The sequence below is a fragment of the Neopsephotus bourkii genome, unplaced genomic scaffold (assembly GCF_033783945.1).
Source record: "Neopsephotus bourkii isolate Nb327-2 ecotype Australia unplaced genomic scaffold, CSIRO-AGI_Nbou_v1 NB_1373, whole genome shotgun sequence".
Lineage (NCBI taxonomy): Eukaryota > Metazoa > Chordata > Aves > Psittaciformes > Psittacidae > Neopsephotus > Neopsephotus bourkii.
This window is the reverse complement of record NW_026901852.1, coordinates 3375731-3397141: the sequence shown is the minus strand read 5'-3', so window position 1 is coordinate 3397141 and position 21411 is coordinate 3375731. Positions and strand designations below refer to the sequence as shown.

The 21411-nt window shown below is 35.7% G+C and overlaps 1 protein-coding gene across 2 annotated transcripts in view; it reads left to right on the top strand.

Annotated features, from left to right (window-relative positions):
- LRPPRC (leucine rich pentatricopeptide repeat containing) overlaps nt 1-21411 on the top strand; it is a 90122-nt gene that overhangs the window by 44422 nt on the left and 24289 nt on the right. For both annotated transcript variants that reach the window (XM_061367184.1, XM_061367183.1), the window contains exons 24-27: nt 6650-6774; nt 7393-7499; nt 19475-19543; nt 19804-19894. In XM_061367184.1, the coding sequence (XP_061223168.1) occupies nt 6650-6774; nt 7393-7499; nt 19475-19543; nt 19804-19894 (392 nt within the window). The remainder of the gene's footprint in view (nt 1-6649; nt 6775-7392; nt 7500-19474; nt 19544-19803; nt 19895-21411) is intronic.

Sequence of the window (21411 nt, the reverse complement as noted above, 5' to 3'; positions counted from 1 at the left end):
GTTTTTTTAGGATTTAGGGACTTTTTATGAGACTAGATTTTGAAAGGAAAAAATAATTCCATACTGTGGAATTGTATTAGCTACAAGTTGTTGGTACTCAGTTGTTTAGCTTACTGTATTTCATATCTATAATTATAATACAAAGTAAGCTCATTTCCTGTTTTTTTTTTTTTGAGGGGGGACCTTACTGATGGAGAGACTTACTTCCTCTCCAGTATTAGAACCGAAGGGGGAAGCTTTTTCCACATAATTTGCTTGGGAGGAATAACTAGATTTGGCTTTGGTGTTTTGTGTGTGTGTGTGTGTGTGTGTATTTGTGTGTGTCTTGAAGATGCTAAGAGTTTCTGAAAGTTAGGAGTAACTGAAATAAGTGTTAGTCATTTCTTTCAGAAGTCGTGCTTACTATTTGCCATCGTAGAGTTCAAGCATCATACTGAAATGCTGTCATTTAGCTGCAGGTCATCAGCATGCCTCTCAAATTAGACCCAGGATACTTTTTAATGTTCCACAGCAGTGGTTATCCTGGTGTTTTGTGTTCTTGATTTATTTCAGACTTTTTAATTGCTTGGAAAAGAATCTGTGATTTGCTTTTGAGGATTTCAGCAGCTGTAGGTGTGAAATGTTTTTGTCTACCCCTTTTTTCTGTATCGAGTACTGGATACTCTGAAATTCTTGTTGAGTCCTATTGCTTATTGAAAGTGACAATTGGCAGCAGAGCATGGAAAACAAAAGAACTGTTTATGATGAACAGTGTAACTTGAAAAAAGCAAAAAAAAACTAATATCCTAGTAGAATGGGCATCTTGCCTTTAATGTTTTGAGAAGTATTTAATGGAAGTAAGTAGAGAAAGAACTCATGCTACCTTGGGGTTTTTTGCCCTAAGTGAATTTAAGGGGAGCCACCCCCTGCCTTTAATTGCGTGGTATTTATTTATGACTTTGAACAGTTTCTCAGAGTGGTCAAGTCGCATTAAAAATTGAGCCAGTCCACGTGTGGAATCTTGCTCTGTCATTCAAGGTGATCAACCTGCCTTGGGCAGTACGACAAAAATCTTAGTTTCTAAAATCTGCAAGGATGTGAAAAGCTTGTACTTTTTCTTAAAGCATGGCTTAGTTTTGAACTGGGTCTTCCAACTGCTAATAATTGGAAACAGTTGTGTTACCTACACCACATAAAAATTCTTACAGTTTTGATGATGGTAGTTTTGGCTTTTACCTTCTGTACCCACTGTCACAGGAAAACATGAGCTAGTTTACAAAACTGAAGAGCTTCGTGAAGCTAAACTGCTCCTGTGCTTATATAATACTTTGGTAATACCTATAACAGGATGATAAATTAATGCATACAGTAGCTACTGATGATTTCTTTTTTTGCTTTCTCTAAGAAAGCTGCACAAGTCACCTTTCATACAACGCACAATAGGAATATGTGTCTTAAAAACTTGATATGGTTCCTGTATGTTCAGGAACAGAAGTTTGTTTCTTCCCTCTTTTAATAATACCACCTCAGAGAAAAGAAACAAACCAAAACATTTTCGAGTTGAAATTTACCAGTTCTCTATTTCTCAAGTGCTCCTAAGCAAAGGAAAGAAATTTTGCAGGTAAACTTTGAAAACAGTCAGTGAATGCAAGCAGTTAATAGCTGTGTATTAAACAATCAAAAAGCTATAGCTCGGTTGTGTCTCTTAAAAAATGATCAGTGAATTTTAATACAGCATTGTCCAGGAAAGCGTTGTGTGCTGGTTTGTGATTAATCTGATAGAAACTCATTTATCTTCTCATGTACTAGATACGATACATCCTGAGTGTAGTGCCTTGATAGTTTCTCTCCTGTTGTTTTCACGGGGTTAAATTCACCTATAATTTTGTTTGAGATGATTCTGTAGCACATACAAGTTAATTGACTTTTGAATTCACTTTTTAAAATAGGCATCTTTTAAAATTAGGCGGTGGGGAGGGGGGTATCTCTAGTGGGAAGAAGTTTTTTTCCTAATTTTTAGTGGCTTTATTTCAGGTATTTGTATTAAAACTCTTTACGTGTTGCAGTGAAATTAGGGATGTTTGCCTCTCTTCCTCCATTATTGCAATTAGGAATTTAGCATCATCAGTGCCAAAGGACAAAAGTGTCTCATTTGCCCTATGGGGACAGGACAGTGATAAGATGATTTTTCGTCAAGGATCATTGGGTCGTAATTAAGTTACATTCATGGCTATTGCTTTTTGAAGGATGATTGGTAAATGACAGGCTTCATGTGCTTGGTACGGACAGTGTTCACTAGGGTTTTTTCTCCCTCTGTCAGAAAATCCTGTTGAGTCTGATAATGTAAATGTGGCATTTTATTCTGAACAAAAGAGCAGGGAAATGAGCTATCTTGTCTAATCATTCAGTTGTTTAACACCGACTTCCAGTTTAGACTCAATTGGCTGGAAAGCACTTGACATGTGAAGTTAGTGCTGTTCGGAACGCATGTTTGAGTAAATTTTAAAGTAAGTGACAGCTAAATTGTACCTAGGGAAATTACAAAGCCTTCAACACAGTTAATTTTTTGGGGAGGATTAGTTGTAATTGCAACACCAGTCTCCTTGAAGATTCCTTAGTATAGCAAATGAACAGAAAAACATTTAGCTCTTTCAAGAGCCCGTTCTCTTTTAACAGAATAATTTTTGTAAAGCTGATTGTACCTTGCTGAATTGACTTCCCTCCACACTAACATCTGCTTCAGATTTGTAGAGAGGGATTTGTTTTACTAGTCTACCCTCCACCCCCCCCAGAGTCCTTTTCTACCTCTCTAGTGATTTCAGGTTTGAGAGCTTTTCAATCAGTAAACCCCTTAGGTAAATTGCCACTTCACTAAAGCTTTATGCATAATGTTGCAGCACTTCATTCCAATTAAAATCAATATTTGGAGTCTTATTTTTATCAGGCAGACTCTCTGGTTGGGAAAGTTGTTTATTACAAGTAAAAGGGTTAGATTTAGTGCTGCATTCTTGAAGCAAGATGGGAGTGGCTTGTTGAAATTGAAGGGGGATGTTACATCCATGCATGTTATAGCCAGTCCTGCCACAGAGTGTGTTCTGCAAATATTCAGGCATCTGAGCAATTTTGTCTCTTGAAACAGCTTTGTGTAAGTAAAACTGCCCATGCAGGTAGTTTTAGATATTGTGCCCAGCAGTATCTTGAACATCATAGGCATCCTAAAGAGAAACCAAATGAACCCACAAACTAACAGCATCTTCACCCCAGCACAATGTGATTGAGAAATAACTCCAAAGCAGGACTCTTCTGGAATTACATGAGGGCTGAGCATAATACAGTGATGACTAAGGCCTCTTCTGTCATTCAAAAATAATAGTATATCTTCTTTTTAAAATAACAAGTTTCAGTGAGAGGGAACAATACACCTAATCTTTAAGTGGAACAGGTATTAGCCCTGGACAAATAGTATTTGTGAGTAACTTAAAGCTGTAGTATCTGGCCAACGCAAAATGAAGCATGGATCATCTGTGTTCACATTTTAAATGCTATTTTGTCCAGAATGACACTGGAAATCAGATTTTGCCAACATGGCTATGAGTATATGGGTTTTATCTCTTTTTTTTTGTCTTAGGAATTTTGGACCAGGCTTTCATTTCAGTGCTGTAGTCAGTATCCTTTGGAAAGATAAAAAGGTTTTTACCGTGCACAAGTTCTTACAGAAAGACTGCTAAATAGTATGTATTGGCTGTTAGTTAGCTTAAAGTCCTCAAGTCTAAATACATTTTCTTAAAACTGAAGTCTTTTTTTTTGCAGGTTTTGGTTTGGTTTGTTGTTTTTTTTAATTAGTTATAACAAAATCATTAACATGTTACCCACGCTCAAAATTTGAAGCCCACAGTAAGTTCCTGATTTTCCTTTTCATTCATTTGCCAACAGGATTGTAAAAACTGGTTACAGAAGTAGTTGCCAGTACTTACTTGGAATTAACTGCAGCTTGTGACAGTTAAGAAATGCTGTGAATAGTTGAACAAATAATATTAACTGAAGTGCAAGCATAAGCTTGTTTTTTTCTTTGCGGTGGTAGTATGAATAATTTTTTTGTAGAGGCTGAATTTCTACACCTTTCATTGTTTTATAGTTGGTTATTGCCAGTTTTGTCATTCATCAGTTTTATAAACCTTGTTCTCTAGTAAACGGTGAATGACTCATTGGTTGCTTGAATGCAACTGGACAAATATATCAGATTTCAGTAGATTCAAAACAAATGTCTAGTAAATTGGTGTGTAAGATACTGACCCCCTTAAACGCAGATTTACTCAGCCACCTTTGAGCAATAAGTACTAGTATTTCCATTTTTATCTCTGTTCTCTGCTGACATTTTTCTCTGAATATACAGTATTAATGCCTTCAGAAGTATACATTTAGAGGCTAGAAAACTGTTAATGTTCCTGTTTGAATGGCATTCTGATTATTCATTCATTTATTGATAGCTTGTGACCTAAAAACAGTCACTTTAATCCTTTAGGTATACAGCCAAGACAATACTATGGCTGTTAAAGGATCAATCTGAAAAGCTAGATTTATCACTGAAAACTTTAATTTGAATGTATAAATGTTGTTGTGCCTCCTTAGAAATTGAGTAGTTTTCTGTAAAGCTGGGTTTGGTTTGGGTTTTTTTTTTTAGATGTTAACTGAACTTGCATCTAAAGCAGGAGAAAAATACTGATTATATAAAGCTTTATATCTGTCTATGGTAACTACCATAGTATTTCTCTTTTATGACAGTAATCTAGCCTGCAACATCTACTTGCAGTTTTGAAATTAACCTGTAATTTAGTCTTCACCCCAAATGACAAAAATTCAAATGACTCCATGGGGTGCCAGAAGATGCACTGTAAACAGGGCTCGGTAAGGGGGATAAGGTAGAAATCCATCATCTGAGCTTCGTTTTCAGAATGCCAGTATTACTGAACAAAATTAATTCTTCTGCGGTTTAGTATTTTTTTTTATTTTTTTTTTTTTACATATTAGCCTAAGTGAAGATTGTAGTATTTTGTGATCTAGATATTTCATTCTTTGAAAAAAGCAAAATTTGTGCTGCATAAGAGATGCAGTGGGAGGACATCTGAATTTGGCTTGTTTTAGCAATAGTATCTCAATTTGTTGAGGCTCAGTTGATCAATAAGAAGTTGCTTCAGGAATGCAAAATCATTATTTCAAGTCAGTTTTATTATGGCCTTCAGCTGTTGCTGCTGAGTGGTTTTATTATTATTTTTAAAAATTCTTTATTCTTTATTATCTTTTATTCAGTAAGCATTTTAAAATCTAACTTACACTGTTGTGAACTCTTTGGCTACTTACTATATTTCATGCATGTCGTTTTGCTTTGTTTCAGTTTCAGTTCAGACCTTCCCCTTCAAAGAATAACTTCAGATACTGTTTTACCAGTGTTCCAGTGGGTGCCTTCTATTGGTTTTGGGTTGGATTTTTGGTTGCTTTGGAGGGTTTTGGTTTGTTTTTTTTTCTTTTTGGGTTTTTTTTTTAGCTATAGTTGCAGTCCTTTATAAAAGGGTCTGAAGCAGATGATTTAGTTCTGTTAGTTGCACGGTAGATAAAGTTGATTTGTATTTGTTGTTATTTTAAGTTCCAGATCTGATTGTTTCTATGGCTTTGCAGGTTTGCATTTTAGCTGTAGATACTTCTGAAGGTGTTTATAGGTGGGTTAAAAATTAAGCAAAGGACTGACATAAGAAAAATGGAAATACCATGCTTCTTACTGGTACTTAACTGCTCAAAGGCTCCTGAATAAGCGCATTTAAGGAAGTCAGCATCTTGCACACTAATTTACTGGTACTGTGGGCATATAATAGTGCTGTGGCTCTATGTGACACAGGCCAGCATAAAATACATTTTGGTACCTTAATATATTGTCGAATTATTTGTAAAAAATACATGCCCAAAAATCCAATATACATTGGATTCATAACTTTATACAGAACAGAAGAATGCTAGCCCCTCAATTATGATGAAATGGAAATCAACAGATTATTTACAGCTAGTCCATTAAGGTGTAAAGCAAATGCGAAGGAATCTGAAGAGAGCTGTGGTTATCTTGCTTGAATCTGGAGATATGTACTGAAATAAAAAATCTTAGAATTTGGAAAAATTTTAGAGTGCTTAAAAATTAAAAACATCTAAACAGACATTTGGAAGTAATATAATATGCACAATATTACTTATTACAAAAAAAAATAGAACTCTTAAATGCAAACTGGAATTTCCATAGAATTGGGGTTTTGTCACAGTAATACATAGCAGAACTTAAATTTTACTTCAGAAGTGCATCTAATGATGAGCAACGTTCACACCTTTGTTTACTTTGCAGTGAATAGTGGTGATTCCATCAAAGGTTTAAGCCAAAAGGTTTCAGCATAAATCTGTAGCTTGTTTTCATGTCTGTGTTTGTCAAGCGTACATCGCATTTGTTTGTAGGAAAACTTCTACCTATAACTTAAAAATAACAGTAGCATATTGGTGGGGAAATACACTCTTGGATTATAGACTGTGGGATGAGTTTTCCTTGGAATTTTCAAGACTGAAATGGGTTCAGCATGCACTGCTCCTGCTTGTGATGTTTGATTGTTTCTACTCTTGTTTTATTTCATTCCACAAGGGATGACATGCCTGCGGCTCTGGAAGCTTTAATCGACTGTTATAAGAAGTATGGTAAAGTTCTTCAGCTCCATAACGTCTACTGTAGACTCATAGAAAAAGGAGACTCTGATCTTCTGCAGAAGGGTTAGTTGCATGTAGTCAAATGCTGCCTGATTATATAGGGTGTATTCTGGAGGCTTTTTGTTCCAGGATCTGTATATCATTTCTTTCAACTGAAATAAAAAAAAAATGGTGGGTGTTTATATGTGTAACTTTAAAGCACCTGCTGCCTACATTGTTCAGATTGAAACTTGATATTAATTTTAAATGCGGAGAACTAGAATGTTCGGATAATACAGCATCAAACTTTCCAAGATGAGTGCTAATACTTGTTCTAGTTGTGTATATTATTATGAAGAAACAACTCAATAGTAACAATAGTAAAACAATCCAATTTTCAAATAGTTGTGCAGTTAAGATATCCTGTATCCTCACTCTCTACAAGCAGAGAGAGAATGCCAATAGATAGTCTGTTTTATTGAATGCAATTCAAAATACTTTGCAGATAAATATTCAATTGCAAAGCTACAACAAATTGTGTAATATGTTGCAATAATTCCATATGTTTCAAAATTTATCTCTCTATGGCTTATTCTTTGAGGTTTGAGGTGCTTGGAAAAGGCTGGTATTAACAAAATCTGATGTATGTATTAAAAAGCGTCAATGTTTTTAATAAACTCATCAGTTTTATTCTCTCTTCAGTTACAGATTTTATAAGCAGAGAATATGGTGACATGATGGCTCTTTATGACCTCTTCTTCGCCTTCTTGCAAACAGGAAAATACAAAGAGGCCAGGAAGGTTATTGAGGTGGGATTTTAAATGTAGTACTCTAATAGTGGAGCTATTTAGACTCTTAATTAGAAATATTTAAAGTTTTTAACCTTTAATTAGACTTGTTCTGATTCATGTTAATAGAATTCAATCCCAGTAATTAAAAAAACCCTCAACCAGCTTTATGTTGTATAATCACAGTTCAGAAGAGAATGAGTCTTGTTGTATATTGAAATTGTTTCCTCACTTTTTCAAAATTGCTGTTATTTATCAAAATGATATTTGCATATTAAATATCGGATTGTGGAACAATTAAATTAAACTGGCATTCCTGGGTGTAAAGTTGTTAATCCTCTTTCCGAAGGAATTCTTTGTTCTTAAAAGCACTGGAATTTAATTTGCTGCAGACCATGCTCAGATTTATTTGTAATGCTTGTCTACAAGTTAATCAGCCAAACAAGCGCTGTCTGCTACTGTTTGGCATTTAATTTAGCATTTCTTCTCTCTCTCTCTTTTCAGGATAGTAAGCAGCTTATAGGAAGTGGTAGGTGACAAACTTGGTCTATTTAGGATTAGTATATTTTATCTAGACTTGATTGAAATTGTGCTTACTGAAATTGATAAGTCAAAGGGGCAGCTGCAGAGTCTGCCCAGATTGTGATTATTTTTCTTCTTAACACAGTTGTATGTTTTCAAAAGGCTGCATAAGTTTTCTAGTTAACGTCTGGAAAGAGACATCTTGCAGAAATAGTACTTTATCCTCATTGGTTTTGTCATATACATATATGTATACATATACTACTCTAACCTAATTTGGAGGGGTTTTTTCCTTAAGACAAAGTATGCTTTTTTCCCAATTCCCCCTAGAATATTTGAAATACCAGTTATCCCTAATTGAATTATCTAATAGAATTCTTGCTTTTAAAAAACCTTAGCTGAGTATCTGCTTGTTTGTCTGCAGTAGACCAGTACAGTCCTGCTTGGGGTGTGTGGAAACTGCTAAGCACAGTGTTAAAGCATTGACATTTTTGTCTGAAGTTCTTTTGGAGCTTGAAGTCTTATAATACAGAAGAATAGAAGTAGTATCTGACAGAAGGTGACACTGAGGAATTGAGTTCGTTTTATAATTATTAAAGCATATAGGAGGTAAAAGGATGAAATCTGGTATTTGGAAGTAAAATCAAGTGAGTAAAACTGGTACTTGATGTGATATAGCAGCTGTTTCCTTGATACTGGCATTTAATGTCTCAAAATTGGTGGTGACAGTTCAACAGTCAAGTGGGATAGTAAGCAAATAATTGAATTGTTTGGGCTTTGAAACTTTCCTCATTTTCTTATTAGGTGCCAAATTATCTCTGCAAATACTCAGTATCTGGTGATTAATCATAAATTATTGCTAATCACAAGCAGACACTTAAGTGTAAATCTGAACACCTGGTATCCGGAGACTAAATTGAAGTTTTTGTTGCTTTTTATGCATTTTGTAGTAGGTTTTCTTGCTCTCAACAGAATTCCATTAAGTATGAATTAGTTTAATATATGCTGTTGAGAAAAAAGGTTTTAAATTCTGGAATTTTTAGGACTATAGGAATTTAGGTAGGAAAGCATGTATGTATTTTACCAGTGGATAAAGCAGTGCAGAATCAATTACTATAAATTGTTTCATAAGTACACATTTATTATGTAACAATACATTAAGTATTTTCAAATACTTTTTTTCCACAGGTAGGGGAACCTTAAAATTAGTTTTTTGCTGAATGGGAAAATAGCTTTTTTTTTTGTTTAAACCATTAGCAAGTTACTGTTTACTTTTCTGTGTGTTGCGAAGTTAAAGCCGTAATCGGTATAACGTGGAAGATGGAGTACAAGCTGTATGTGTATCCTCTTCTTTAGTCCAGTGTTTTTTGCAGCTTTATTACTTCTGCTGTTGGTAGTCTCAGATTGTTATTCTATTTTCCTTTCTTGTGAAATTAATATTCAGGGAAAGTGATCAGTTGGTACTGCTTTCTCTTTCTAGATAATGTTGAATGTTAGGCATAGATTACCTTTCAGCGCATACTTCTATCATATATTACTGAATACGGTGGTCAGTTGCTTTTAGTGATACCATTTATTTTCAAAGTATCTACAGAGTTAAGAGTATCTAAAAGTAATGGAGCTGGAAATAAAAATTTCCATAGGAGCTGCAGAAATGAAGACCACAGAGGATATAGTCATTTAAATGGGGTTTTACTCATTGGGAGACCACTGCCTCTGCTTGCACTTGCTATTTTTAGAAATCAGAAGTACACTGGATGCTTGTATGAAGCATTGTGGCAACCTCTGCTTTAAAAAACTTGAAACTCAGAGTCCCAGGAATAAGAAGATGACGCTTGTGTCTCAGCCTTTGGTAAAGTACAATTGGGTTGTAATAGTGGGAAATAAGAAGGGTAAGATTTGAGTGAGATTATAAAAATTAGGTCACATTTGTGTATGTACATTAACAGGTCACAGGTGTGCTGTGCATGAGTATATATATGGCATAGTGTCATAGCAAGAAAGCTGAAAGCTCTGGAGCTCATCTACTTGTTGGAAGGACATCAAGACTAAGTAGAGAATGATAGTATAAAAGATGATGAAAGGTGAATAGAAAGCAGATGAAGCAAAGAATGCACCTGACCAAACTAGAACAAGTAAACTGAATAGTTTGCTAAGTTTGATGGTGTAAGTCTATTGAAGTGATGCTAAGTGGAAGAGAAGCTGTGATTGAGAATGCTGTTGTGGGGCAGGAAATTGGAACTAGGTTGTTAAGGCTTCACAGAGTGATTAGTAAGGTAATGGTTTTTACAATGTTGCTTGACTGCCTTCTTAAGCTTTTGAAAGTCTGTTCTTGTTCTGTGGCAGTCAGCTACAGAAGAAAGCCGATCTGAAAGACAGTACTTCCAGATGAGGTACCCTTGGCTCTTCTGTAAAGAGTCTGTTTTATTCTAGCTGTGCCTGGAGATTCCTGAGCCCATTAAGTTATGCTGGTAGATGGATGTGTTGGTGGATGCTCTTTTGTTTTCCACTGGGAACATGCTCGATCATTGGGTGCTGTAGTACACCAAAGCATGATTTATTCTTCAGTTCTTATTTGCACATCAGTGGATAAGTTAGCTTTTGTCTTGAGTCCTTCAAAGGTGATCATGTCAAAACCAAGTTGGCACACCTCTGTCCTTGCTCCTTAAGGTAACTTAAGGTCACATACTAGCTCGCTTTTCCTTGGAATGTTACACCACCTTTGAGGAATGTACTTCTCCCTTCACCTGCTACTCTTCTTCTCTTTGCGTGATGCATGGAGGTTTAAAGATTTCACTGCCTAAAGCAGTTAGAATGTAGTTCTCTGTCATTTTGGCCCAGTTTTAATTATTTGTCCATCTCTCAATTTTGCACTGAGATCTCATACTTGTAGCTGTTTCATCTGCATGATGGTTGAGTATTTTGAGACTCGCCCTATTTTCATTTATTATTCATGCTGAATGCAATTATGAAAATACTCTCTTAATCTGTGTATAATTAAATCCCTGTCCACGCTTGGCTCTTTCTTTTAGAGTTACAAGACTTATGATTAAGTACTGTGTAGTCCTGCAGCAGAGTTTCAAGCAAGCCCTCCTGTAAATCTGCTTCACAAAAGCCTAAACCATGTTTTCGTGGTAGAAGTGAACACTCTGCACCTGTGGCTAAAGTATGCAAGGTTTTAAACTGGTGTCAAATCCATTTCTGCACTGATAAAATTGATAAGAGCAAGCACCACTTTAAAAAACGGCACCAGATCACTGGCATTTTTAGTTGGGAGCATATGGTCTCCTGTGGTAGGAACTGAGCTGGTAGAAATGTTCAGCTGTCTTTTGTTTGACAGTTCTTGAAATCTTTCTAGATCAAATCACATTAGCTATTAAAATTGTTTCTTCAATGAAAGAGTAAAGCTGTTGGTCTTGCTCTGTAGTTTTACTAGAAATGAAGGTTAAGAGAGGATATCTGTATTTGGGATATAGGGAAAGATACAGGGATATAGGAAAGGACTGAATAGCAAATTTTTTTGGTAGAAGACCAGCCTGTACAAGTTTGTTACCACTAGAAGAACCTCCCTTGGCAAAATGGCAATGTATAATGCATGGCTTAAGAATTGTTTTAACTGGATTTTAAGTGTGATACTTTCCTCTCTTTCTGCTACTTTTTGCTCTTATAGCAAATGTGTCATTTATATTTAATAGTTAAATATTATACCATATCTCAAGACATTTATGTTAAGAAATAAGGGACAGATGGCTGTGAATTATTTTAATGAAATGTGTTCCAATGTGAATAAATGCAACAAAAGGTATTTGCTTCTGAAATTCAAGGCTTGACAGGAGAACTGTTTTGGGTGAGTTTACTGTACAGGAATATATCTATCAACAGATGTCAAGTTAATTCAGGAGGTAAATAGATTTAAGCAAAGAATTGTGACATCCACTGTCAGCAGACCTCAAGATACCAGTTGCCACTGGATTTAATCTACCATTAAAAACAATGAGAATATTTCTATTTGCTATTGAGAGATTACGATCATCTTTCTTCCAGATTGCTTTTTTTTTTTTTTTTTTTATTTTAAGAATCTTCATCATAAAATTGAGTCTTCCTGATCTTATGCTGGAGATAAACTAGGGGGAGAAGATGCTTTCTTGATGTGTGACAGCAGGATTTAGTTTGTGGAGGTTTAGGTGAAATTTTGTGGTGGGTATATCTGGTGTCTGAATTTACCTAGACAGACTTATTTTTGGTCCTGTTGAGGAAAGGGTTGAGATGATTGGAACTAAATTTAAATATCTGTGAATGTTGAATGCAAATTGCATTAGGTAACAGTGGTCTGAGATTGAGGAGTAGTTTGTAGGGGGTGTAGTAGCTTTTACGACAGTATCTGTATATGACTGAGGGAGGGGAAAGGCTGAAGAGCTTTCAGGCACGCAAGCCCTGGAACTACAAGAAAAGTCTTTAATTTTCTTTTTCTTACTGTTGGGTCCTATTAGTCTTAATAAGAGCATTACTTCTACTTATGAAACTTGACTCTGATACAGCTATTAGTGAAGCTGGAGTTTGTGTTCATGCCTATGTACACATGTGTATGTGGGTTAATTAAAAAAAGGATGCTTACTACTTCAGTGCATGTTATTTAGAAGTTCTTAAGTACTGCTTTCTTAAAAGAAATCAAAGAATATGTTTCAAATAAGTAAATTCGGTAAAGCAGATGACTACTAAACAAATTCCTTCCAGAAAGAGAGAGGGTAATGTTTGGAATGTGGGGTCATGGTAAGAGCTGTGCATCCTTTCTTAGCTCCAGGGACTTCGTGTTAGAGGGAAGATGCTACTGAGTTTCATAATACTTAACTTCATTCATCACACAACATAAAACAACATTACAATAGGAAGAGAAATTTTTTGCTGTTTGAATTTAGAACATCCTTGAGGATTTTGTTTTGAGCAGGGGTTTTGCATATTTTTGTCACTTTTTTCTTCCGACATGATTATTGTTGTGAAGTTTTCTTATTGTCTCATGATTTTATTATTTTTTTTTAATAATACTACTTTACTGCATTATATACCTTGGAAATCTTACTGGTAAATGTAGAATATTCCAGTAGCGTTTAAACGTACACCAGTCTCAGTTGTCATGAGTAATGCTGAAGTTGTAAAGCTTTTTCCTATTTTTACATAGGTATTTTTGGAAAATAAGTTGTCTTATATTTTTCTCAATGTCTGCTAACATAAAGCAGCATATATACCTTTTTCAGGTGAACTAAATGAAATCACAGGTATTTACTAAACAGATACTCATTGTGTTGGTAAACTCAGTGAACTATGTAGCTGTTAGAGGCTTTGAGGCAAACACATACTTAAGGAAAAAAAAAAGGCAAACAAAAGACCAACAGTAAAAACTCTCCCAGTGGAGGCTTCAGCCTCTCTTTTATTTTCTTACTATGAACTACGGCTGCTTTTTATGTAAAAATTAACCTAGTTACAAGTAAGGCTAGTTGCTACCTTGGATAGGCAGAAAGGGAGAGCATGAATTTGAATTGTAATTGCTCCCAACAGGAGAGTTAGAGGATAAATACGTAGATGTGTGTCCCTTTGTCTTTCATGGAATATCTGGTAGTGCAAATAAAATACCAAATATGCTATAATTGAGTAGGTTTTGAAGGCATTATTTGCAGTGGAGCAGCTAATAATTTTCAAAACTCTGGTGCTGCGTAAGAGCACTTGCCCTTCTTATCAAACGCGGAAAGTAGTCATATTGAAGATACAGATTTTATTGTATTCAAGTTTTCATTTATCACTTGCCTAAAACAGTGCAAGTGTCTGGAGGTTTCAGATGAGCTTCTCATTAAAGAAATCGGTATTATGGGAGTTTGGGGTGTGTTTAGTCACATTTATTTCTGGGCAAAATAGCTTACAAAGAGCAAAAGCTATTACTCTTTTAGAGAAATCCCGTCTTGGTTATGAGCGGTTTGCAAGGGTTTGTTTCTTCTGTTTAGAAAGGCAAAAGTTAATGAATGGGAATTTCTTTCCATGCCATCACCAAAGAAACAATGTTTTAAATTCCCAAGAGCTAAACTGTTTCCAAGGCAGAAGATGAACTTGTAGAAAAACCTTGCCTGTCAGTCATGTACTGCTGTAACTCTAGCGTCATGCTAGTAGTACAATGACTTTTAAAAGCTGAGCTGGAAAGAATCATAGACTCATTTGCGTTGGAAGGGACCTTAAAGACCATCTAGTTCCAACGCCCCTGCCATGGGCACGAACACCTTCCAGTAGACCAGGTTGCTCAGATAGATGACGCGGTTGCACCAGAAAATAGGGTTTTTGATGCACAGATTAATTTCAGATCACTTAGTCTTTAAAGCTGCATCTTTTACAAGCTTATGGACTATTGCATAAAAGTTGGTGCATTCAGAGCCAGTAGTGAAAATGGTCCTTCTGTGTTTTCTGTATATCCCACTGTGATGCTTCACTTGCATTATGCTATGAAGATTACAGTGTAAGAAATAGAGCAAAATGGTATATTTGTTTAATATATAGCAAAACAAATGTAAGATTATTTAAAAGATGTTAAAGTATATGTTTTAGTATTTTTTGAAATTAATACATTGCCCTTTGAGTATTTAATATGGAGTATTTAATAAGAGGTAGAAGTATAACAAATGTAAGGTAATTTTAACCATCTCATCTATCAACTATACTTAGATGACTACATAAGGTGCAGAAACTTTCTATCTGTATATTTTGTTCTAATTTTTGATGAGGTAGTACACCTGCTGTTTAGTAAAAGTGAGGACTTTTGCCAAGAGTTTTAACGTAGAGGAAAATTAAAGCGTAGCATACAGCATTTATTGTGTAAAAAAACTTTGTTCAAGTAAGCTGCCAGGCAGAAATATCCCAGGCTTCACTGAAGCTGCATAGAATTTGTGAGAATTTCATAGACATTTTTGTGGAATCAGGGAAAAGTCTGTCTCTAAGTCAAGAACTCCCCATCAAATGTTCCGTTTTCTCTGATGCTTATGTTAGAGCGCGCTGTTAGAAATGACATACATCAGTTCTTATAGATGTCTGTTCAAGGCTGTCTGCTTGGAGAAGTAACGCATTTTCTTGCAAGACATTGCTTTGGCATCTAAATCTCAGTAACTGGTTCTGGTACTGGTAACATAAGTCTGTTACGGCTGTTGATGTAACTCATCATGAAACATTCTTCTTCCTTCAGCAGCATTAGCTGTCTCTTATTATTACTGGCTTTTTCAGCTGCAGAGAGAGGAATGAATGGTTCTACCCATCCAAAAAATACTGTCAGACAGTGCAGCATGGATGGTGCTTATAAAATTGAACTTTTTATTTTCTACGTGTTTGGATTGGTGATTCTAAGTGGAATTATTTCCCTAAATAAAGAGTGAACTTTAAGAAGAAAACGTAAGGATTTAGAAGAAGACATAAAACACTTAAGGAGGCCAGAGTTAAACTTGACTGGTTAGAATAGGTGTGTTGTTCGCAGTGAAGTTTCACTGTGAAAGGCTAGAATTAACTGTCCAGGATATCCAAGCAGTGCACAGTAGTAGTTTGTCAAAAGTGCAGTTTTGGAAGGTTAAAACAAAAGTCATCCCTCTCATGTTATGTGTATGCCAAATGAAAAGCCAGCTACTTCTGCTGGCTTTTAAATAATCATGCGTTGTAAGCCAGCTATAGCAAAAGGGGTGTACTGGAAACTCTTCGTTTCCTGAAAGTCCTCTTTTTTAACAATACCACAGGGTTTCTGCTGTGTTGGGTTTTGTGGGTTTTCTCTGCAAGTTTTCTGTTTAAAGAGAAAAAGGTTGCTTTAGGCAAGTAGAGAGAAATAAATATTTTCCATATGTCTTCTGTAAAGCTTTTTTCTGCAAGTAAAAAAACAGTGTTGGTCTGTTAGCTTAACAGTTACAGAACACTAAACTGAACTTGAATATTTCCATAATTATGCAAAAATCTGGGAAAACATCAAATAGATTCTTCTCTGATAGGTCACTGTTTTCCCAAGCAATCTGTTTTCTTTCAGCTGTAATAGATAGAAGTTAGCTCAAATAAAAATGTTAGTACAGAAATCACCTGTGTGAAGTGACTGATTCTAGGAAGGAGGCAAACAAACCAAATGTATTCAGTATGTTAGGATTGTTGCATTCATGTGATTTTTGAGTACTGCTTGGCAAGAGTTGTTCTGAAGATGCATCCGATTTTTGCCCCTTCTGGTTAGTTTTCCTTTCTGTATGTGAAAGTACTGAATCAGTAAGCTACTGTAGGGTCGTAAGCTGAGCCTCAGGCAGGTAGTGACAAACGTGATCAAAAGTGTGGGATGGTTTCTATAGGAGATATAGCTAAGTAGGTGAGTTCTGTGTATTCTGGGAAAGAAACAGTGAAATAGGGAATTATTATATACCACAGGGAATTATACCACTCATGAAATTAGTATGGAATAGAAAGGATAAAGAAAAATCAATTGTGCGTTGCCTCTTGATACAAGTAGAAATCAGTAGCAGCTAGGCTGAAAACAAACAAAAAGTGGTAGTGGTTGTTTTCTGCATAAGGTAGTTGATGCAGCCTTTTGCCAAAGGATCTTAGGAATGGTAAATCTGATGGGATTCCAGGGGCAACCAGAAAAGTTCAGAGAAGAGAAATCACTTTCTATGAACAGTGTGATGCCCTGACCCCCTAGTTGGACAGTGAAAGAGCACTAAAGGGAAGTATTACTGCGTTTTCTGTCATTCTATGTTCTTCTATAGGCACTGTTAGGGAGAGAATGAAGAAGCTATATGAGCCTTTGGTTTGGTATAGCACAACTGTGTTGCACTCCAAGAGAACATAAAAGCTAGAAAACCTCCATGTTTACTTTATGTAATGTAAAAATTGCTTGAGACTCTAAATAGTTGTTTGATTCTTTGAAGGAGTGAATAGCTTTAAAAGAAAACCCAACCCAAACCCACTAAGAATAGTAGGGGTTTATATTTTTTTTTTTCTCCATTGAAATAAGCAAGAGCAAAATTGTAAAAGGGGATTTGGACGAGTAATGAAAGTAACAGATTTTTACTTAATTTTTTTATAACTTGCATTTTTCTTTTATTCTGTATTTTAGTCTGCTGCATTGTAGAAAGTCTGCTCCCTGCTAAATGCAATGTTTAAAATGCCCTAAGATGGTAAGGGATAAGCTACAAATATGGACTATCAGGCAAGCCCTGGAGATTTAGTTAATCTGACCTAGATGTTCTTTTGATGATTGAGACCTGCAGTATGTGAAAACACTTCTCAATTTCAAAATGAAACAGAAGGATATCTGTTGTATAACTCAGCTGTCCTTGTAGTGACAGCCACATCAATCATTTCTGAACAGGAAAGGATTTACTATAAAAAGTTTATAGCTTTGAGTTCATTGGCATTCGGATCAGCAATGATATTGGAAGTTGTAAGTGAATTCAGCATTTGAATTTTACCGTGTCCTAAAGAGGATTAGCTACAAATGCAGGCAGCATACTATTTTCTTTTTCATTTTCAAGAGCCTGTTGTATAAGATGTTAATTCTTGACTTAGTTTTCAGCATATTTTATGTGAAACTGCTTAGTAGCTCTTAAAGAAGCACTGAACAGTATCTATAATCATAAATGTGGGGGGGAAATGGAAAGAACGCAAGTACCTGGAAAGCAAAACTGTTTATATATATCACTTTTGAATACCTGAGAAAGCCACTATTTTTCTCTAACCTCTTGGTCTGAGACTATTTTTATAGTGCAGTTAAATACACAGAGAAGATGCCCCATCTTGAAAAACTGTGGGGTTAATGTCCTATTTCTTTGAAAACCTTACAATGATTGAATAAAATGGCTTGGGTGATTTGTAGGATTATATGGCCTAATATTTACTCTGCAGAACCCTGTTTCCTATCTATTTAGCAGATTGTAATGGTTTTGACTGAAGTTTTGCATGGTGGTTTCTGGTATATCCTGAATTATTTCAGAAAGATGTAATGGTAATAATTTTGTACTTAGTAATATGGGAAAATGAAATTATCTGTGTTATTAAAAAGACAGAAGGTAACTTGACTTTTTCAATGGTAATTGTTTCCACTGCTTTGGAACTGAGACTCAGTATTTCCCACAGCTTCTTGTTCAAACTGCCTCTTATGCTAAGTGGTGTTCAAATTTTGGAAGTTGCATTTCATGTTTAAACAGTAGAGATTTCTTAAAATATTAACAGCTAAAAACCTTCATGAGTAAAAACACACGTTTCTCTGTAGGGATGAACAGACGTTTCTTTGGAATCACTTTTAGCTGTATTAATGTGAATCTGGACACCTGAAATGAAAGCAGAATACTCTATGTAAATGATCCTTGTGCTAAAACAAGAGTGTGTAAAGTAAATCTAAGTACTTTGTGAGAGGGAAGGATAAGAGGTGGAAATGATGGATGCTTTGCACACCGTTTTCTTTGTATCATATGTTTAGATATGCTGGACATAAGTGCTGGCATGTCTGTAACGTGTTTCTGTAAGGCCTGTGAATTTTCCTGTGTTTAAGAATTTATTTAAGTAGAGGAACTAATATTTTGATTATGGTCAGTGGTACTGAGATGGCATAATGTGGTAATCTGTACCAGGAGGAGCTTCCAATGATTGAAACCTTTTTGAGATTGTATTCTCTAGCTGTAGTCTGCTCAAAATGAGAGGAATGAATAAGCAAAGGCTCATCAAACCTGAGAAAATTAGTAACAGAAAGAACTAGGACATATTGACTGTTACACATCAATTCCTTTGTGTACAAAACTTTAGTAAGCCTTTGCTCTGTTGGGTTTTTTTGCATGGGATAAGAATTGCCTTACAGTAGTATACCTGGCACCTGCGTGGCAGCACATTGCAGTTATAACAGTTACTGCTCTATAAATTCTTACTTTTCTTAATGAGCAGTAGCAAGCGAAGTCAGTATCTAAAAGCACAATTGGTACTAGGTGCTACTAGTTGTAAGAAAATGGCTTATGTTAGCAGAGAAGGGGTACCAGTTAGTGATCATGTGGCTGGGAAGCGTGGTTTTCTAGTTGCTGAGACATTGCAGTGGCGTTGAATACAAACATTTCATTGGAAAGACAGTTTGGAAGCATTTTGTGTAATTCTCTGCCACAAGTAATACAAAAGATTACTGTGGGTAACAGGAATAATACTCTATTACTGTGGTGGTAGAAGTTACTTAACATTTCAGCTCATCTGAAGTGTATTTTAAATCAGCTCTCTTGGTAGTGTTCAACAATAAAGAAAAATGTCTTCAATAAACTGACTGCAGTTTTTAAGTCTCTTATAAATGTAGCCTAACTTAATTATTTGTGAGCTTGTAGTCCCATTCAGCTTTCGAAAAAACCCCAATAAAACAACCCCAAAACTATGAAGTTTTATTCACTTTTCTTTTTCTTAGAACTTTCTATGTGAAGTAATGTGTTTCTTCTTTTGGCAATATTTTACAGACTCCTGGCTTGAGAGCCCACTCTGGAAGGTTGCAGTGGTTTATAAGGAAGTGTATATCAAATAATCAGGTACGTGGCTTGTATGATGTCTTCTATGTAACTGTCATTAGAGTCCAAGAAAAATTGGTTGGAAGTATTTCATTGCTTGATTTTTCTGTTTGTGAAAGGACATGTGACAGGCTGATGAGGTGAACTTAATGCTCTGTGTAAATGCTGGTGTATACTTAAACAGAAATATTGTTTTAGCTGAATGGACACAGCATGTAAGTGCACGTACATAGAAAAATAGTTTGGCTGAGATATAACTATGTTCTTCTCTCTTTTTAAAGATGGAGGCATTGGAACAGTTAGTAGAATTAACGCAAAATCTGTTTGAATGTGATAGAAATGAGATGTACTGCTCCTTGCTTCAACTTTGTGGTAAGTGAGCTTGTGATCTGTTGTGGTTTGTGCTTGGAGATAGGAAATAACCCTGAATTGGAGAGTTTTATCCTGATATGCAATAAGCCTGGATACCGTTTCTGTTGTGAGGGAGAGAGTATAGGGGACTTTTGACACTTACCTAGAACTTACATAGTCCAAGTCTTCCAGTCCATTCTGTTGCCTTGTGTCCTAATTTGAAAGTTACTCTGTTTTGGTTTTAATACGCTTAAAGAAGTAAAACTGCATATTTGTTACATCTTCATAACTGATAAAGACCTGGAGTCTTCTGTAATTTGATCTGGTTTGGAAAGCTGCATTTTTTAACTTTTTTTTTTTAATCTACCAGTTCTTCACCAACTACAATTTAACTTCTGCTTCATTTGTAGAAACATGACAGTTTTTAAAATTGGAAGGTTATTTCTATGCTAGAGACTTAGCGTAGGATAGATTTGTAGTGGTTTTAATTTCCTCTTTTTGTGTATTTTTCAGTCTGTGCTGGGTTTGTTACTCAGTCAACCAAAACTAAAAAAATCTGGAAGCTTCAGTTATTTTGAAGTCTTGAAAATATGTGTGTGTATGTATTAATAAGCCATTACAGCAATTTGATATATTTAGTATGCCGAATACTTGCACTTGAGCTTGAAGTAATTTGGGGCTGTTCCCCATGTGTATTTTTGGTTGGCTAGAGCTAGCAATGTTTTCTTTTCATATGGTAATAAAAGAGGCTTCTTCCCCATTCCACTTCCCCTAAGCAGAAGAGATGAGTACTTCCACAAAACAAATGACAAGAGACCTCTTTAGAACTTTGTTACTTTCCATTGCCTGAACAGCCTTAGCTTCAAAATCCAACTATAGCATTACCCAATTCTGGCTTTGTGCATACTGGTTCACCATCAAAAATCAAGTAGGCCTGAAAAGCAATGTTGGCTCAAAAGGGAGGGAGCCTTCCTGTTTCCCTACTCATCGTGTTCACCTCTGGCAGTGACTAAGTCTGACAGTGTGCCTGCTAGGAAGAGAATCTAAGAAGATACAATTTATGAACTTCTGTCATGCAAAATCTTCAGTTGTCTTTCAAAAGACAAAACCAATTCCATCTGTTCAAAGAAGTGGAAAACATTTGTGGGTTACTGTCACCATAAAACACAAAACCCATGCACATTCCTGTTTTCAACCATTATAGACTATCTATTGAAGCTGCTCTGTGCACAAGCACAGTAGAAAGTAGCCATAACTTCATATCTATTTTAGGCATATTAAAAAAAAATACCATCTTGTCCAAGCTGTGATCAGAAATTTAGAAAACAATGCATTTGGTTGTTTAGAATCACAGAATTTATGCTGGAGAGAACCTCAGGAGTTGTAAGCCTAGCCCTTTCCCAGAACTGGGAAGACTTCAGTTAGATCACATCATGTCCTTGGAGGCTTTGAGTGCCTCCAAAGCTGGAAATCAGACAGCCTCCCTGGGCAACCTGTTCCAGGGTTTGATCATCCTCAGACACTCTGTTGCTGCAACT